The 21,291-nt window shown below is 38.9% G+C and overlaps 2 protein-coding genes across 3 annotated transcripts in view; one reads left to right on the forward strand and one right to left on the reverse strand.

The window, feature by feature from the left end:
• cnnm2a (cyclin and CBS domain divalent metal cation transport mediator 2a) lies at positions 1–21,200 on the reverse strand. Of its 2 annotated transcripts, none has more exons than XM_079843656.1 (8): positions 17,432–21,200; positions 9,591–9,734; positions 8,734–8,871; positions 8,444–8,613; positions 7,267–7,360; positions 6,864–6,926; positions 4,493–4,671; positions 1–2,247 (listed from the first exon to the last, which is right to left on the reverse strand). In XM_079843656.1, exons 1-8 carry the CDS (start codon positions 18,879–18,881, stop codon positions 2,050–2,052), a joined length of 2,436 nt encoding a protein of 811 aa, XP_079699782.1. In that variant the 5' UTR covers positions 18,882–21,200; the 3' UTR covers positions 1–2,049. The 2 variants fall into 2 exon arrangements, with proteins under 2 accessions (XP_079699782.1, XP_079699781.1); XM_079843655.1 differs by having other exon boundaries at positions 13–2,247; positions 6,783–6,926.
• The window catches only part of cyp17a1 (cytochrome P450, family 17, subfamily A, polypeptide 1), a gene marked incomplete at its 5' end in the record, with an annotated part of 10,516 nt that continues 7,648 nt past the window's right edge, over positions 18,424–21,291 (forward strand). The window contains one exon of the mRNA XM_079843660.1: positions 18,424–18,547. Coding sequence (XP_079699786.1) covers positions 18,505–18,547 — 43 coding nt within the window. The remainder of the gene's footprint in view (positions 18,548–21,291) is intronic.

Below are 21,291 nucleotides of genomic sequence, written 5' to 3' on the forward strand. Positions count from 1 at the left end.
AGGCATAAAGTTGTCAAATAGTTTTATTATAGCAATTTCCATCTGCATTATATATATATAATATGTATATTTAAATCTGATATAGCATTGTCTGTTTTATAGTATTTAAGCATACAATAGTACTCTCTGATTTAATGACTGTACAGTATCTCTATACACATTCAAGATTGAAAATAGCAGCAGTGTATGACAGACTCAAACCGCATGTTAGAGCACCACATTTTTGAAGACATTTCCTCTTTTCTAAGGCAGGCGATCCAACGTGAAAACACTGATCTGACCTGTAGGACATCACCAAATGCTTTAAGTGAAATGAAAGGACGTTCCTCTTTAACACAGTGTGGAAAAAAAACTGGAATAAGTGGTCGATGTAATAGAAGAACAGGAATGAAGCCTTTGTTAGTGCTCAACAAATCACCATTTCACATCTCAAGCCCCTTAACAGTAATGTTAATCTAACAAACTTATTCTACCTCTCAGCCGCTTATTAAACTGCTAGTTTGCTTTCCATTATTTTGTCCTACCTGTAAGCTCATTAATTGGTCATGATTGTCCCTGCATAGCTGTTGCACTATTGCACTATTGAGAGGTTGCTACATAAAACACTTAAGACGTGAATGTCCTGATATCCAGCGGCTTTACACTTCTGACAGAAGGAGGTTCTGATACAACAAAAAAAGCATCAGCCAGAGAACCGTTCCCCTTTTTATCAAGAGCGTTAGTGTAATCTTGTCATAACAGAACCAAAATAAATACATTAATGCTGAATTATTTTCCTTTTTCAACTGTTTTAAAAATCGATAAAATCATTACAAGTACCTCTTTTTACAATCCCATGGCATTAAGTCCTAGCTTTTTGTCTAAAAACAATAAAAGTAAGATAAAAGAGAAAATATGGAATCTGAAGATAAGATATAAGTTACAGTGTAAGTTCCTGAAATAGTCCTTTACATGTTTCTTTGAGGTCCTAAATGCAGCTATCTGAAGAAAGGTAGTTGTGACGTACAAAATGTTGTTTCTTTTAAAAATGAAGTTACATGATTACAACAAAAGCACTGAAAATCAAAAACGTATCGTTAATAAAGAGTGGTCCAACGTACATAAAAAAAATGGAACCAGTCATGAGACGTATACTCTATTCACCTTAAAATAGGTGACTCTGTACCTCAGCGCAACCAGGATTGACGTAAAAAATTCTCTCTCTCTCTCGTATATATATATATAGATGAAAAAGGCCCTCACATGTAAACACATCTGATTTCTTTGTACTGCAAATGTTGTACGTAGCACATCTGCACGTGACGTGGATTAACCTGGGCAGAAGAAATCACCGAAATCGTTGGTGTTATTTGGCACAGTCCAGGCAAATGCTGCCATATCCGAGGCTGCTGTTCTGTAACAAATTGTCTTGAAGGACCCAACGTTATTCTGCCCGTTATTTGCCAAATGTCTTTGGTCATGAGGCCTCTCAGTTCTGCTCTGACAGGGTGAGATGTATCTTGGTTTTTCTGGAAAGGCTGAGTGTTATTGATCTCCGTTGAGTGTTTCCAAGCCTCCTGGTCGCCGATATCTCATCTGTGGCTGCATCTGCTCAGGCTTCCTGGGTCGAATGGAAGATTTGGGAGAGCTCCGTTTCGCCCGGGCCCTCGGGGGCCTCTAGGTCTCCTTTGTTGACAGTAACCGAGCGCTGTCTAAAGGCACCATTATTTCTTTGCCCTTCTAGTATCGTGTCTGGTCGAGGCGTGGTGTGGGTCTTCACCTTGCTCCTTCTAAGTGAAAGTGTGTGAGTGTGTATTTCAAGTGTGTTCGTCCTCGAGCGAGAATGATTTTGTGGTCCCTGACTGATCCGCTGCCTACAAAAAGGTGTTAAGGTCATTAGTGCATGCATTGTGGGATATGCGGCCCTTCACATTGTAGTCTTTGCGTATGTTCCCCTTTGAAATCGACCATGATGAGAGGACTCGTTATGTCAAATTGAAGCTGCCCAGTGTACAAGAAGGCCTCTCGGGAGCCGAGCTCTCTCTCGCCATCTCTTTCCGCTGAGGGTGGTTAAATAGCCCCATCATTGTGGGCAGTGTGGTTGGGTTTGTGTGAGTTGGTGGTCAAAAGAGTGGCAGACTCGTCCAGTGGTCCATCCTGATGTTCGGTGAAGGTCAACTCGATCTTGGTGAACTCGCTGTCTGTGGACTGAGGCGTCTTGTCCATGCGAGACGCCATTAGGGCATTCTGATATTGCTGGCGGGTCACCTGACAGAGGGGGAACAATAATTAATGAGCTATAATTATTCTGTCTATCTATTTTGGACATTATGTGATGTAGCACTGCTAATATCTGTAATTATTAACAGGTGGTTGTATTTTTTCTTTGAAAAGAAAGTTTTTAAAAGTAAAAAATAAACCTGCTGATTATGTTTAGGTTGCTCGAACTGTAAAACTGCTTTGGATGGATATTTATAGTAACATTTTTTTTTTTTTAAGTCTATTCAGGCAATATGTTCTTAAGCGCATAGTGCAGGTGCACTTAGGGTGTGTCCGAATCCACTTTTGCTAGTCTGAAAAAACAGTCTGCATGCCAGGCGCATGGTCTAAAAGGGTTGTATCTAGTCCCTAATGAGTCACGGGTGTGTTTTGGGCGTAACGTGCATTAAAACAATCAGAGTATCTCCCATTCCCTTTAAAAGCCAGTAGCGCTTGCACCATGAAAGATTTGCTATTTACTATCAGAATTTGTCTGGCTGGTTTACTATCAGAATTTGCGTGCGGAAAGACTGAACGCTTCTCCAGAGAGGAATCCTTTTATTTTTACTATTTAAAAATGTTTGTGTGCTGCTGCGCATCCCGGTGTGTAATAAACAAGAGTGTACGCGCGTTGTGCACCCGCCTATGGGCACATATTACTAACGCAAAAAAAAAATAATAATAATAATAATAATTCCTGCGCTATTGACTTTAGACCAGGTTTTTGTTGGGTAAATGTAACAAATTATTATTATTATTATTATTATAGTGCTTTTCTAGGCACTCAAAGTGCTTTACATCGAAGGGGGATTCTCCTCAACCACCTGGATGATGCAACGGCAGCTATATTGCGCCAGAATGCCCACCACACACCTGCTTATTGGTGGAGAGGAGACAGAGTGATGAAGCCAATTGTATAGGGGGATGATTAGGAGGCCATGATGGACAGGGGCCAATGGGCAAATTTGGCCAGGATGCCGGGGTTACACCCCTACTCTTTATCGAAGGGGTAAAATGGGATATCGATGGGATTTTAAATGACCACAGAGAGTCAGGACCTCAGTTTAACGTCTCATCCAAAGGACGGTGCTTGTTACAGTATAGTGTCCCCATCACTATACTGGGGTGTTAGGACCCACACAGACCACAGGGTGAGCACCCCCTGCTGGCCTCACTAACTCCTCTACCAGCAGCAACCTAGTTTTCCCAATTGGTCTCCCATCCAGGTACTGACCAGGCTCAGCCCTGCATAGCTTCAGTGGGAAACCAGTCTTGGGCTACAGGATGATATGGCAGCTGGCTGCATTAGATTTCAGTTGCCTCAAAATAGCAACGTGCCAACAATGCACCTGAGCACACCTCGTTTTCAGACCGGCACACCCATGGGCGAACAGATGGGCCAGAGTGCATTTGCCATTTAAACACCGTGGCACTGGATGTAAAAATAATAACTGCGTTGGACTGAAACTAGCGAAAAACACTTGCATCGCGCCTGGCATCACATTGTACCGGGTGTATGATAGGACCCAATACCTTAAAACCAAATAAATAATTTCCAAAAATGATATGAATAATTTGTTTTGCTCAAGTACAGGGATTCCCAAAAATGTTTTACTTGAAGTACACAGAGTTTTTACATTAATATTTTAAGAATTTATTAACAAATTTGCATGTTCACTGGTTCTCTGGTGTTGGTTAATAGTCACATGGCATGCAGGTAAACAAATAGAATATTTAATCTTTTTATTGCTTTATTTTGATGGGGATTGAGAACCCCAATTTGGGAAACCCTGCTCTAGTGTAATGACAAAATAAATGGCAATTGTTTAATTTTGGAAATCACATTTATACTGTTAAAAATATTATATTATATAATGAGTCTTTATACAAGAAAATATAGATATATAGTTATAATAATCTTTATATTTCAGGAAGTTAAATATTTCTGATTATATTTGGGGGTCCTTGGATTCAAAAAAGTTTGAAATCCTCTGCACTAAACAAAAAAAGTACCACTGGACTAACGTTCAAGCTGCATGATGTCCCTGGCTTTGGATACAAGCTTCTGCTAAATATAAAAATATAATACGACTGTCAGTTTTAGGCATAATAATACATTCATTTACAAGACATGAAGTGTCGCAAACTTCAGGCGAGGTTCTAGAAGGCTTTTTAGCCAATTCCATGCATTCCAAATAAACTAGTTTGAGTTCAGATTCAGAGGAGCAATATAAATTCTCAGCAGCATTCAAACCTTGATGTAAAGCAGGTCAGAAGCGGCTCTCACGGAGTAGTCCGGCACATAGACCTGCAGGAAGGAGTTGAGCTGGTTGTTGCTGCTGCCCAGTGTGGGAGTGACCGCCTCCATCCGGTCACTCCTGTTCAGGGAGTCTGAGTGGTTGAGTCCGAACGGTCGTGGAGGTGACTTATTTTCTGTATAGCAAATAAAGGGTGACATGCAGGTCAGTTGGTCAGCTCCTGTGATGTAAACAAGCCAAACAAAAGATGCTTGTCTGATGTTTTTCCATTCATTTTGGATGCCCTGTCTCTTCTCATGAACAGTGCTGTGGAATGCTTTTTTATGTTCAGACACAAAAGTTGAGCTTCATTTACTTACAATCCAAATTTGCGATGTAGCAGTCATTTAATGTGACTTTGATCTTCCTCTGCTAGAAACCCAGCGAGGATTTGCTTACGTGGCCTAATAAATACACTTTAAAAGGTCCCGTTCTTCGTGTTTTTTTGAAGCTTTGATTGTGTTTACAGTGTGCAATATAACATGTGTTCATGTTTCGCGTGTAAAAAAACACAGTATTTTTCACACAATTTACTTATCTGTATACCGCTGTTCTCACCATCCTAAAAACGGCTGGTGATTTCCTTGTGCTATGAAGTCCCTCCTTCAGAAACACGTAACGAGTTCTGATTGTGCAAGCGGTTCCTGTGCTGTGATTCGACCACAGCTTAGCGCACGTGAAAGCGGTTCCTGTGTTGTAATTTGACAGCAGCTTAGCGCACGTTGGAAAGGTCACGCCTCTTAACGGAGAGATGTATGCGTTCAATAATCTCTACAGCGTCCCTGGGAAAGCCAAACAAAGGTGATTTGACTCCTGGATGAAAATAACAGCGTCTCGATGACTTGGCGATCAACACACTCAACGCAACAGTTCCTTTTCTCCACGCGACCGTCCGCTTCTCCACGTGGGACAGCAACAAGACCGCGCCCCCTTTTTCGCGTTTCTTTGTGGGCGGAGGTTAGTCTGTTCTACTGCTCTACTGACGTAATTAAAGAAGGAAGTACCAGGATGTAGTCCAAGCCAGCCGTTCGCTGTAGGCTTTGAAAGGGAACTTCTGTTAAATAAAATATCTCGCTTGGCATTGAACTTTGAGCTTTATAATTTTACAGGTATTATTTATGCTCTAACAGCAACATTACACACTAACTAAAGTTTGAACAATGGAATTGCGAAGAAGGGGACCTTTAATAAGGGACAACAACCATTAGGCCAGTGGCTTCTAGCAGTCTTTTATCACTACCTTTTGTTCTGCTGATAAAACAATGGTTATAATCCACTGCATGTTTGCACATTTTTCAACTCTGCCAGAAAGTGACATAATTAAGATTAGAACATCTGCTTAACTCACACGTAATGAAGAGTTTTTAATCAAAATAAGATTAGGTTCTCCACTTCTTAAAGAGAAAGTTCAAAGGGTGTCTGTGGGGAAGCAGTACAACAGTCATTACACTGGAATGTATATAATCCCAGGGTCAGATGTCTAACCGTGTGGATTTTGTCAAATTTGGAAGAATATACACAACCAATTTGCTTCATATGAAAATGAGTGAATAAAATGACAAATAGATAGCATGTACACTACCGTTCAAAAGTTTGGTGTCGGAAAGATTTTTAAAAAGGTTTCATCCTCTCTCATCCTCACAAAGGCTGCATTTATTGAATTAGAAATGCAGTAAAACAGTAATATTATGAAATATGATTACAATTTAAAATAACTTTTCTATTTAAAATATATTTAAAAATGTAAATTATTCCTATGATGGAAAAGCTTTCAGCAGCTATTACTCCCGTGTCTTCAGTGTCACATGATCCTTCAGAAATATTGATTTGGCGCTCAAGAAACATTTATTATTATTATCAATGTTGAAAACAGTTGAGCTGCTTAAAATTTCTTTACTGTCACTTTTGATTGATTTAATGCACCTTTGTGGAATATGAGTATTAATTCCTTTTAAAACTATGAATAGTAATGCAAGGATAAAGTGAACAAACCGCCGTTTGTAAAATAATTGTGTTATTTGCACAAAAAAAAAAAATGTATCCATCTTTTGGATGAATAAAAAAAGAAAACAACAGAAATCTGAAAACGATGGAACAGACACGATCAAAAGATGAATGCTTGTATAAATACACATACAAATTGTGTCACTTGCTTATTGGCTCCCGTTATCATGATCAGACCATTACCATTGACTTTTTTCTGTAAAAGAAAATTAGGACCTTGGACAGAGAAAACTCATGACGCACCATTCAAATATTCAGATTCTGATGTGAAAAGATTATTCAGAAGGAGGAGTGAAGAAAACGGTGAAGAAACGAGCGCGGTACCTGGAGATCCTGCCAGCGATTCTGCCCTGCTCACCACGAAGGTTCGAGACAAGGAGAGAGGAACTGGAGAGCAAGAGAAAGAAAAGAGAGAAGGAGGAATAGACAGAAGGAAATCATGGGGAGGAAAACATGATTTACACAGAATCCCATCAAGAATCAAGTGAGTAATCATTTGCATAGTTGTGCATTTGCATAATGTGATTGATTAAAGACAGTATTCCACATGCTCAAAGAAATCCAATAGTAAATCTCATGCATGATTTGGTAGAAACCGTTGTATGAAATGAAGATATCAGCCATACAAAGTGTAAAAACTTCAGAGTTGACATTCTCTTTCTTTCAAAAGATCATACATTTTAATCAAAATCCTGACATCTAGAGAGGAATGTGCAATTGTTCAGACCTGGTGAGGAGGTTAGAGAAAGCACTCCATAATACGAGAAGGCACCAGCTTCAAACTTCATCCCCTCTTTTCCAGCCTCAACTTCCACCTTCCCCTGTGGGCCAACAGAGATACAGGTTTTTGAAAAGTGGTTGAATGCAAATAGATTTAAACCATTTCATTTTCAGTACTAAATCAAATAAGTATTGGATGATTTTTTTCAATTAACGTGCGTGATGCTGCCTAGAATTTGTCTAAATGGGGAGTCTTAAGCCCCGATATCAAACGAAACAGAAGCTCAAACTGGTGTGACGTTATTGCGAACAAACTCAGGCCAAATCGAAATCGAAGTTCAGGCCAAAACGAAGTTCGAACAAAATCAGGCCAAATCGAATGTGGTGTTCATTTCGGGAGTTCGAAACAGCTTGCCAAAGCAAAATTTCCGGAAAAGTTTGCTCTGTCTGGTAAACATCCTCAAACTTCTGTTAGCCCGAGGCGATTATATAATAGGTAGGGGTGCTAGACGTGGAAATCTTCTCCAGTTTATTTCTTCTGTTCAGTCCGTCACGGTGCAGTAGAAACATGAATACACCGGAGAGCCCCTTTATAGTAGAAAATGAAGTTGTAATTCTAAATGAAAGAAACACTGAGCCTAAAAAAATTTGTTATGTTATGTTTAGTACTGTAAAGCTGCTTGCTTTTTAACAATCTATTGTATAAAGTGCTATATAAATAGACATGACTAGAGTGCCGAATTGCAGAGCTTGTGCAAACTTATCCTCATTGCTATGATCAGATGCTTTCTTAACTACTGTTTTCTCACCACTGTCATTTTTGTTGTGTTTATTTTGTTTTTGAAAGCAAAGTGCACAGCACATATAATTTACATATTCATCTAAACCCCGCTCTCAGCAGTGTGGGCGGCACTGGGATTGTCCACTAACAGTATTCCGCTTGTCACGTATTTCAAACTTCTTTTTCCTCCCAAAGCGATGAACGAAAAAGAACTTTGCTGCGAGTATATCGGGACCTTTAGAAGGCGACCAACCCTTTGCTAAGCAGCTCAATAGGTTGCGAGCTTCAAGATTTCAATCTTGTGAAGGTCATGACTTTGTTCATAGGTTAAGGTTTGTAAAGGCTGTGACCTTTCGCTCAATCAGAACTCATAACATTGAGATCCAGCTGAGGATGTTCTGACCTGCAAGATGAGGATGAAGTAGTCCACAGGCTTGTTTCGGTGAAAGAGGTAGTGCTCTGACATTTTCTTGTTCTTGTCATCATATTTGAGCTCCTGGATGACGTTCGGATGTTTCAGCAAGCGCAGGAGGATTTTCTCTGACATTTGAGCTGTACTAAAAGACTCCACCTCTGGGGGAGACGAAAAAACAGAGTTTAACAATGCATTTTGAGTTTGTGATTTATTTTTCCTTATTATTTGTATGATTACGAATGCAGAGACACATGTAGTTACATGCTGGACATCAGTACCAGTTGCCAGGAAACGCAGTGTGGCCAAAAGAAGCTGCGGAGATATTTTCACCCTCAACTCGTTATCTGTGGGTTTGAAAGCAGAGAAATCCTGTTTCTTCTCCCTGTGGGCTATCTTCTTCTTCGTCTTGTTGTCAGCTGTCATTGGGAATAAAAGAAGGACATGGTTAGATGTTTTGACCTGCGTTGTGAGATCTAAATAAATGAGAAAGGTAGATCATAGCACCAGTAACACCAAGGTTATTGGGTTTCAATTCCCAGGATGCGGATGTAATGATAATATGCATAGGGGTCAATAATGACATCTAGTTTAAACAGTGTTTGTATTGATGTTGATTCATGTGGTTTTGAATGCATTGTTCCATTTTCAAGTAAAGGTTCAATGTAATGAATCTAAAAAAAATGTCATGCGGTGCAATCAAAGTAAAACGTAATTTAACTTAAAAATTCAACATCTTAATATATATATATATATATATATATATATATATATTTAGTTTTTACAATAATCATACATTTTTCATAAATAATAGGTTTTTAGGGAGTCACAATTTGCTTTGTGATAAAAAAAAGGTCAAATTATCTGATATTTTAAGATACTTATTAACATTTGACCCTGACAATTTTGACTTTATGCTCAGCTTAAAAAATATATATATCAAAATGTATTTTAATAAAGAAACATGCTCATCAAAGAAGTGGTGCATTCACATAATTGTATGCATGCATTGCACTTTAAATGCTTTTTTTAAATGCAATGAGCATCCAGTCATCAACCCGTAGGTTGAATAAATAGAATAAAAAATATAAATTAAATATAAGTGTTTGCTTGGTTTTTAAATGTAAATGTTACTCACTGTACAAGTCTGTCTCATCGAGAATCTCAGATTTGATAATTTCCTCAATTACGTCCTCTAGTGTGACGATGCCCAGAACTTCATAGAATGGGTCACCCTCTCCTTCATTATTCACTCTTTGGACAATGGCCAGATGGGATTTACCTGGCAGGACAAAAACAAAATACAGTTGAGGTTATGGAGGAATCTCTCTTCAAAATCCTATCAAACATGGTGGTCCTCTTGAACCCTCTAAAACCGTAAATGCACTAAAAACCCATAGAATCTCAGTTCTGTTGGTTTATGATTAAAATATGTCACGCAAGCTTACCCAAATCTATGAGAGAGTTATTATTTGACAATTGTGACCATTCAAACAAGAGTCAGACAACGATCTGTCGCGTTTTCTTAGCAAATCTCTCATGGTTCCACATCTGTTTTCCCAGGACCTCCTCGATAAGCTGCTTAAAAAATTCCTGCCCAGCACTGTCAACCAAAATGTTAAAGAAAATTCTTTTCCTGTTTCTCAGCTAGTGATCATTTAAAAGGAATTTTCCAGAGCCAGAGCTAATATTAGATCTGAAATGAAGTTTCCATTCCACTTGGGCGATGCTCTCACCGGCGTGACAGTGTAGCAATCCATTATGTAGGGTGTCTGGGTAAAACTTTTCCATAAATACCACTATATATACCAGCACAAAAAAAGAGAAAGAGAGAGACAGAAAAAGAAAAAGAAGAGGTTTCTTTAAAAACTACTGGGTGGCAAAGACCCGAGTTAATGACAAAGTAAAACAATCTTGTTCGGGCCGGTTTCATACCTGTTGGAATCAGTAAGCACCAACACTTGCCTGAGGAAATATAGGCTTATTTGCATTTAAAACCAGCATAAGATTATTTTGTAAATAAAAAAAACTGCTTAACAGCCCCTCTTTGTTACGGTCTAAACTCCACGGCCACCCACATCTCTCACCCCTGATCTATCTGATCTTAGGAGAGTTTTAGACAGTCACTCCTCAACACATGAACCAAATAAGATAGATAATTTATTGTTTCATCCGTATAGTACAGTTTTAACCAAACTGAGAACACAGTTCTACAGTAGCGATTACATCCAAAGAATCTAGAGAAGAGGAGCCATTGTTTTGAGTTTCCAAGAAATGCCCACACAGTGTCACAGAGGCTTTAACAGCAAATAATAGAAAGTCTGACTATTTAATTTTGACCATTTTGAGTGTATTCACATTGCAAAATGTTCTTTTACCTTTCTAGTTTTTATGAGGTCTGACTGGTGCAATTATGTGACAAAATGACAAAGTTTGGCGTCGGTAAGATTAGGTTTTTGCTCACCAAGGCAGCATTCATTTGATCAAAAATACAGTAAACAGTAATATTTTGTGAAATAAATAACTTTTTTCTATTTGAATATATTTTTAAATGTAATTGATTCCTGTGATGACCCTACAGAAATCATTCTAATATGTCGATACAATTCTACCATAGCGTACAATTTGCATACAATTCTAGCATAGTTCCCAAGGCATAAGAATATGACCTCTTGCATGTGAGAATAAGACTAAGACCTTTCTGAGCTTGAGACATGGCTGTCGATCATAAAACATTTAAAACAAAACAAAAAAAACTCCAAGATGAATTGATGGGGTGCTTAAACTTTTTGGATCAAGTAAACAGAACTTGACTCCAAATGAACACGTGATTTCTAGACAACATTTTGTACATTCCCACCTTATTTATGGAATGAGGTTTTTCCTTAGATATTTTCCATAATGGAATTTCCCTATAAATAGCTGGTGGGACTGTGGGTGGCATGTCTGTGATGCTTCACTGGAACATCTTACAAATATCACTGGCACTTATCAAGGGTAATGTTCCTTTTTTTTATATGGTCCTTTTTAAACAGTACAATGATTATAAATGTAGGTTCCCAAGGAAAAGACTTACATCATTCTTAATAATATTTCTCCCCGGAAATGGAAATTTCAGGGCAGTAAATTCACCCCAAGTGCTTCTCCCCAATGGCAGGCCTATGACTCACACAGCATCATAATTTGTATAACAGTGCATGCAGTTGTTTCAAACACAAAATCTGATCAACATTTGCTTATTCAATCTCCTCAGACCTCAGTATGTTAAAGTCACATGTCAAGATATTTAAGCTTCCTGACAGACTGAACACTTTTAAACATGTTAATAAACACTTTAAATAAATATGCCTTCATCTATACCTATGGAGACTTTTGTTTTGAAGCCAAAAATGCTAATTTAACTGAGATAATTACCTGAGAATAAGATTGAAATAGGTCCAAGTGAATACGATTTAAAGTGTATTTAAGCATTACAACCTAAAATATCATTTTTAAAATGTGTGTTATATAGAATAGGAGATTTGTAGTTGAATGCTACAAAAATGCAAAACATTAAAAGGTACAATAGGTGATCTGAGAAATGCTAACTTTAGCCTGCTAGCGTTGAAAGCATACGATCCCATCCTCCATGCAAATCGCCAGCCGAAGCCACGCCTCCTCCAAAACACATTAACACAGACCAGAAGCGAGACAACATTATTGGATTACATCATGTATCATTCACCGGTGGGTAAACTTTACATTACAGTGAGCAACAGTACTACAACAACGAACGTAAACAACTGTTTACCTGCCATTCTCGCTCAAGTTTGAGCGCAGAATCTTGGGACATGTGGTCTTCACCTCACAGCCGGTGGAAAAGAATCGGGATAGGACTCGGGCAGAAATTATGTTCATGGATGCGATTATTAACATTACTGTAGTATGAAGCAGAGCAGGACCAAGTGTTGTGGAGCTAAGCAAGGCCGCTGGAGCGATTGTTAATAAGATACACGCTACACACACCTCGCGAGCAGCGTGACTTTTATTATGACAAAAGTCGCCGGCGCCACTTCCGCTTTTCCGGTCATGAGTATGAGGTAATGCAGCTCTGTTAGGGTGCGTTCACACTTGTCATTTTTGGTTCGATTAAAACGAACCCTGGCGCGATTGCTCGGTTAGTGCGGTTTATTTGAACATGTGTGAACGCTGCCATCCGAACCCTGGTGCGCACCAAACAAGCGGACAGAGACCACTAAAAAGATGGGTCTCGGTCCGCTTCCAAAACGAACTCTGGTGCGGTTCGATTGATATATGAACGCAACACGGACCAAAGACATGTAAACGAACCAAAAACAGGACGTGCTGTCACAAGATGCGACGCTAAGTCAGCTGATTTGACGACGCGGAAAGATCGGTGCATCCAAAATGAGTAGAGGGCAAACGTGGAGCAACGAGGAGGTAAAGTGCCTCATCAATATATGCATATCTTCGTTTCTGCATACAAAGGAGGATCATCCTGGTGCTGTTTTGAAAGTTTTGAACATTTTATGAGCTCTTTGTTCTCAGCTGGTAAAAATAACACCATATGTACACGCATAAAACGATCACGTTTAATCCAGCACAGAGCATGTTTTGAATGTTCGGTTAGCAAGCTCCGTCGCGAAATATACGTCATAAAAGCCGACCAATCAGGTTGTGACGGTATCCCTATGCCTTTGGTTCTGTAACTTTAGGTTCGCTGTTAAAAATGCCAGTGTGAACGCTAAGCGGACCAGGACTATATGTTTTGTTTTTGTTTTTTGGTCCGGACCAAACGAACGGAACTACAAGTGTGAACGCACCCTTAATCATATTAGACCTATTTTTTTATGTATTAGACACATCATTCTGATCGTGTTGAAACTATGTTATGACGTTACTCTGTGTGTTCACTCGGCGGCTGCTATGACACTTGTTGCACACTGCAGTGAGAGTAAAGCGTTTCTGCAAAATAAAAATAAAACAAACACGAGGGTAACACAGATAAGATATCTTAGGACGCTTAGGACCCCAGAGCGATTCTATTGGCTGAAAGAACTTTTAATGGGTAATCTGTTCAGAGCCTGATTACAATTCTTACAAAATCGCGTTTTGATTTTTGTTAAATTGTGTTAAAATAGTCTTTAGCGTCTTGCAAATCATATGTTTCATATACTAGTATATAAACGAAGCTACAAGTTGTGAAATCAAGCAGATCTCGTTCTTAAAGGGTTAGTTCACCCAAAAATGAAAATTCTGTCATTAATTACTCACCCTCATGTCGTTCGACACCCGTAAGACCTCCGTTCATATTCGGAACACAAATGAAGATATTTTTGTTGAAAGCTGATGGCTGAGAAAGGCTTCAGATAGGCCTCCATTGGCATTCAGTACATTTACACTCCCAAGACCCATAAAAGGCACTTAAAACGTCGTTACAAAGTCCATCTCACCACAGTGACTCTACAATAATTTTACGATGCGACGACAATAGTTTTTGTGCGCAAAAAAAAAAAATCTAAATAACACCTTTATCCAACTTGTTCTTGTCTTCCATGTGTGCCTCCACGACGCATGCCCGAGAATATGACGCAGATCCAGCGTTCGGACACATGACCCAGAAGCGATTTGTTTACAAGCAGAGGAAGACGTGCGTATCTAAGCTGTTGAATTCTACATTGATCGTGATTTAGGTCTCGGCGTAGTTCTCAAAATGGGGTTAGAGTGTGCATTTCATGGATTCCCGAACCCCGGCGCTACGTCATATTCTCGCGCATAACCCTTTAATGTTTTTTTAGTTAGCCTACGTTCTAGCATAGCATACAGCTACCAGATTAGCTTAGTTTATACACCACGGTTGCACTTACCCTACATCTTAAAAGCCCTAGCCCCGCTTTAATGTTTATACAATTGTGTTCTTTATTATTTACATTATAGGTACATTACTATGTTATGATTTTGTATTGGTACTTAGTTTATAAATTGAAATTATTTACAATATGTTAGGCATGTTATTGCTCCCATCATAGCAATCAATTACTTTTGATTAGGCATTTAAAACAGCTACCATGTTGGGTCCTAAGCAGACACTATTTCACAGGGGGACAGGATTTCTCACGACACCTGTCCCTTCGTTAAAATAGCAATTTCTCACGATTTACAAATAGTTGGAAACATTTGGAATAAAATGTATAACACTGGCCTAGTGTTTTTTTTATATTTTACTGAAAAATGTTACATAGTGCTTAATATAAATAAAAAATTAATTTTCCTTCAGAAATCATTCTAATATGATGATTAATATGAACATTTATTATTATTTTCAATGTTGAAAACATAATATTTTTGTGGACATTTTTTTTTTCAAGATTCTTTGATGAATAGAAAGTTCACAATAGAACAGCATTCATTTTAACTTAATGTGTCCTTCCTTGCTGAAAATGATTAACTTCCTTAAAATAATAATAATAATAATAATAACTTCTTACTTTAATGGTATTGTATATTATTCAAAATGTAATATATTTGATCAAATAATATTCACAATATAATAATGATAAAATTCAGAACTTTTCCTCCAATGGACCTTTTCCTGTATTGGTTTACTACTCAGTTGTAACTGTAACAACATTGCATTAATCTTAAAAGAGCCTTTACTGGAAACTAGTGGCTTCATCTTGTTTACAACACGATTTAATGTTTTTAGTCTGCCAAATGCGCATTGTATTCATGTCAACAACATAAACATCAATTAACCCTGTGAATTCCTGACCCTGCTTACTGGATTTCACATTCCAACCCCACAACATTTTAAACGCAAATACCTCTCATTCCTGAGAAGAGTCATTTTATAAGACTAGTGAAGCCAAGAGCAAAAAAAAAGCCACAATCAAAGCTGTTTACATAAACAACAACTTGAAATGGAGTGCATCGAAGTACAAAATGCTACAACTAAGATATACTTAGCCTGGAAACTTAAATTATTTAACAAACAGTACAGATGCATAAGATCCGAGTGGAAAACAAAAATAAGGATGTAAATAATACATATAGATATAGACCATCAGAGTACAGCAGCTTAACGGTCACTTGCCCTTTGACACATCAGGTGACAACACATGCGTTCACCATAACAGCATATCACTACTTTTGTGTTGAGTAAACACGGTTTGAAAGGTATGTCGAGTCACAACAAAGAAATGAAGAGAAAGGCTTATGTGGGTGATACGGAGTCCTTTACAGAGGAGATGTGGGGGCTTCTAAGATAGGCTTTGTTGATGGACTCAAGCTCGACACTGTACTACACATACCTCAATTGTTGCCCAAATCTGTTTAAGTCCATTTCCTGTTCAGCCACAATTTGTGGAATGTCAGGCCGCAGTCCTACTATGGTCTGTGTCCACAACTGGGTGATAGCATGTTTAAATATTACACCATCCAACTTACTAAAGGGATAGTTCACCCTATAATTCATCTTGTACTCACCCTGCTGTTGCTCTAATGCCCTATGTCCTTCTAGACAACACTTTTTTGGACCTCAAAAGGAGAATTTTTTTTAAACGTCCTGCATGCGCACCTCCATATAATGGCAGTGAATGCCGACCAGGTTAAAACTTTACAAAAAGGATTCAAAAGTATGTATATATTGAGACGTGTGCCATATATGGAAAGGAGGCATACTAAGGCTTTGCGAGAAAGAATCCTTTTTATTCAGTCAATACTGAGCTCGGCCATTATATGGAGTAAAAGATTACTTTATTTTCATTTCAGGGTGAACTATCCATTTAATAGGCACACTTTAACTAAAACAATATCATTTACGCATTTAAATACATACGTCACGGCTGCATTCTTCTACAGAGCATAACGGCATAACCTCGTATTGCGGTTTGGCATTTCAGTCAGAAAATAATTCACTGGTTCAGACATCATTTTCTGATTGCTCAGAGCAATAAGTGAACATCACGAGCCAGAGTGATTTCTCAGTGCCTGTTGGAGGAATGATTCCCTGAAGAGCAATCGTAAAACAGCTTTATGGGATGACTGTGATGTTGTAAAATGAAAGCTTAAGCCTGATCAGACAACAGTGTTTTCATGAACTCCAGAGATCAATGCTATATCGGAGTCAGAGACAGGTTTGCATCACTGACTGTGAAGTTTAATTAACTCCACATCAGAGAAAACAGATCATCTTCAAGTACCATTTTACATTACGACCAATAATAACACTACTTACTGATGCTGCCGAGCAATGAAATATAACACTTCCTGTTTTGAATATGTTACTTTAGAGCAGTGGTTAAAACCTTTACAGACCCAGAAACCCTCAAAGTAACGGTCATTAAGAAATTAGTTTTTAGCACATTATAAAAAGCTTAAATAATTCAAGTTAAAAAAATTGTTATTTAGGAATACTATGAACATTACTTTGAAATGAATTTTTGAAAGGTTGAAAAGAGGTTCATCTTGCACAATCAAACTGTCGCCCTATAGAACAGTTTGCCATATATCTTAAAGACTTTGTGATGATATGTAAATATACGGTATAACAAACACTGATCAGTGGTAACAAAGCAATAAATATTAACGGTAGGGTTCTTTTTTCCATGGTTTTGTCAACTGTCTCATATGAGCGCTCTAGCAGTGAACGGTTGTGATTTCCATTTCCTAGAGTAATTTCCTAGAGTCTCTAACTGTTGAAACATATTTACACATGAAAAAGAACACATACTTTTATTACAATATAGATTACTTATTCAACATGTAATTAATAAAACAATGAAATTATATACGTACCTTTTATAAACTCCTCCAGCATACTTTTATCATAATATAGCTGAATTATTCAAGAATCCAGCTTTTTTAAACAATGCCACGGTATAAAACGTTATCTTTTTTAACTCTTTGGCATATTTTATTATTATACAGCTGCTGCATTATTTAATAATTAATGATGTACCTTTTTTGTAAATACTTTACCTTTTTTAAACTCCTCGAGCATGGCATCCAGCTTTGTATCATTGAAGACAAAATGCAGAGGGTGGCTGTAGAACTTGGTGATGGTTTTCAGCGGCGTGCAGTCATCAGGATCCACAAAGGCCAGGTCCTTGACAAACAGCAGGTCCACAATATGACATCTCTCGCCCTCGTACACAGGTATGCGCGTGTAGCCACTCTCCATGATCTCAGACATGGTGTTGAAGTCCAGGATGGCATCACCGGCGATCATGAAGCAGTCTCGCAAAGGCGTCATGACATCCTCCACAGTTTTAGTCCTGAGCTCCAGGGCACCCTGGATGATGTTGAGCTCCTCTTTCACCAGGTCGTTATACGGATCTGTCACCCTGAGCATCTCCAGCAGCTTTTCCCTGTTGTACACAGTGCCTATCTCCTGCCCCAGCACGTGGTCCAGGAGTTTACTGACGGGGTAGGACGCAGGGAAAGTGAGGATCATGAAAAATTTCGTCAGGAATATGGTGTTCGCGCCCACGGCAAGCCCATGCCTGGAGCAGATGGCTTGTGGCACGATTTCTCCGAATATGACGATCCCTATAGTGGACACCACCACAGCGATCAGCCCCGACCCTGCGATGTCATCGAGCAGTATGGTCAAAGTGGTGTTGACCAGAACATTTCCTAAGAGCAAAGAGCACAGAAGGTAGTTTCCCTGGCTTCGGACTGGCTCGATCTTCTTCGCGTAATTCTTCTCCTTCTCAGTCCCGCAGTTTTGGACGATCCGGAGCTCCATGGGATCCAGCGCCATCAGCCCCAGATTCAGCCCGCTGAACATGCCGGACAGACACAACAACATGGCAATAAAAATAACTTGCAGCCAGAAAGGCAGCAGGAACTTTTTCTCCTCCACCACGAGCACTTTAGTGTCATGCCCGTCGTGATAGAACCAGGTGTTCTCGGACCACGAGTCCTGCGCGCCAGGTGTTGTGGCGGCGATGCACAGGTAATACAGTTTACTCTTCTCTGTTTTTCGCAGAGGCTTCACCTCCAGTTCAATAATCCCAGATGTCTTTCTGTTTACCTCCACGCTAGGAAGGATGATGATATCGGAGGATCGGATGCCGCAGGGATGCGAGGCAGGTGCGTCTCCGGGGCTCTGGCTCTCCACAGGTGCGCTGCTGCTGTGTTCCGTAAAGGCGAGTTTGGACCACGTCTCGTTGTTGATGTTTTGCCCATAGACCCTTAACCTGACACGAGATCGCTCGCTGACGCGCAAAACGCCTCTGTCCATAAACGACACCTCGTCGGTGTCCTCGAGCCGGAGGCCAATGATGACAGTCTCTTCTGGCGCGTCTTTGCCATCAACGCTACTGATCAGACAACTGCTGACAATTAAGAATATAACAGTCAATGATCTAGCCCGGTTCAGCGCCGCCATATTAGAAGTGGGCACTGCGGTCCATTGCTCTGCCATGTTGACAATGGGCAGACTTTGGTCAATGAATGTAGGATGCCACAGTCAGAGGGAATCCGCGTCCGCCTTCATCCTCTCTTTAGCCGTCCTGACATCAAGCAACAAGGCCGGCATTACTCACCGCGTATCGCTGCCTCTCTGCACCACGATGACACACCAGCACGCTCTATGTGAACTGCTCTGAGTACAGATGCCTAATGACGGACGTTCGTTTTGACCAATCCCGTAACGTATGCAAATTGAGTCCGGGCGCATCCAATGACATCGCGCGAGATGTCGGTGGAGAGGCGGTGCTATCAGCCTTAAACCCGGTAGTGGGTGTTTCCAAAGACCAATCAGCGGGTAAAATAAGCAGTACCTAAAAGGTGGGAGTGGTCGCCGGCGGCCAACGGTATGTCACCATTGAAACTACGGGCCAATACATCGCATTAACGTATTGACATTTCGGGGTTAATTCTGAAAGAAAGAAAAACAAAAACAGTATGACGGGTTTAGTAGGGTAAATCATACACGAGGAAATATACAATAAATTAACGGAACAGAATGAAAATATTCACTTTCGATTTGCTTGCAAGCGCGTGAGTCTCTGCCAGATAAACCAACTCGTAACGCCTCCTTCATGTGTTCATTATGTCACTTTCCACAAGACGTCAGGAAAAGTCTGTTTTTGATCCCCTCACAGAACCACTAAATTCAATAGCAAAGTAAGTCGTTTGTGATGTTTCAGGAATTGACAAAAGAGCAAAGTTGGATACTTTACATTAAGATTGTGATTTTTAATTGGCCTTTGTTTAATTGGCTTTGTTCTGTACTGGCATAAAGTTGGTTTGACGTTAGACGTTCGATATTCGCAAATTTAGGGAGCGTCTCTAAAGTTACATACGACATTGGTATACACGTTTCTAACTTCAATAGCATTTGAACGGAATGACTTACAGTATCCAAACCAACTGTACAGTGTTCATCTAAGTGTCAGCTATGATGCACACCTTTTACATTTTTGATAATTATTCTGTCACCCATTGGATATGAAAAAAACTATACATTTCACATTTACATCTATATGTTAAAAATAAAACAATAGCTATATTTAGAACTACATGATATTCATGTGAGGAAAAACTCATTCTAAAGCTCTTATTTTGACTATTTTATATTTAAGCATTTTAATTATTCCCAAAATGAAAATAGCACAAAAACGCCTTTAACATATGACAAAACAACCCTAAAACAGTAAAAATGTAAAATTGCTGAATGTATGTAGGCTCGTGCAAATGAGGGGGGTTGAGTTGTGATTGGAAACTGTGATATTGACTGTGTTGGAAAACTGTTTCTAGATGTCTATTAGCTTATATGAGCATGCAGTATGAAATCAACAGGAATATGTATAAAATAATATATAGACTATACAATATTGAAAAACGATATCCTATTGCCTTCATTTATAATAGGGTCATGCATCCTTGTAGTCACTAATGCCTACAAACCTGTAATCTTCACAGACTATTTATTTGCCCTGTAATGTGTTTGGCTGTTGTTTTGCCTATAGAGGGAGCCAAAACCCTTACAATAAACCATATTGACTACATATCCTCCTTTTTCAAAACCAGTACCACTTGAACATAAACGAGTCAAACTGGGCAACGTTAAATAAACAAGAGGATGTTGCAGATTTGAAAAGCTTAGCTCTTTATCATGCAGTATATCAATGTCATGTTTAAAATGAAAACTGGTATTTTGCAAAGATTGATAAATTAAATAATAAAGCTAAAATGGCATATTTTTAAAATGAGGGATTGGTATTATGTGAGAAAGCATTCCACATAAATCAGTGTTAGGAATATGTTATATACTGTATATATTTATGCAGAAAAACATCCCAATAGATTAAATCAAGACTTTTTCACAAGCTCTTGGCAGGTTGCAAGACTACATTATTATAGACCTTGGTTACTGATAAGTTGAACTACGGGAGGTACAAAACATTCTTTCCAATTCAAGGTCTTCCATGCCCTGTATGAATGGGCAGATGTGCAAAGTGCAAGACCATTTAGCAAGCACTAAAATGAATTGTATTTATTGTAGCTGTTGATATTGCATAACTATATTTTTCTCAACACTTCTATTTTTTTTCTCTTAAATTAATCATTATTTTATTAAAAAGTTATGTAACTGTCAACATATTATAAATGCAATTGTTACAATACGTTACAATTTTGAAATCAGTATAGTCCTCAGTTATATTTTGACTGAAATATAAAAAATATATATATGCACAACTCTTGCAGATACAAGTCAAAACTTTGTTGAAGTAGATAGTTATGCTCAAGGCCTCGCTCTAGGTCTAGGACATCCATCTGCTTGCCCTTGCAGAGGAGCTGCTGACATTGCATGTGGGATAAACGTTATC

This window comes from Gobio gobio (assembly GCF_949357685.1).
Source record: "Gobio gobio genome assembly, chromosome: 18".
NCBI classification, from domain to species: domain Eukaryota; kingdom Metazoa; phylum Chordata; class Actinopteri; order Cypriniformes; family Gobionidae; genus Gobio; species Gobio gobio.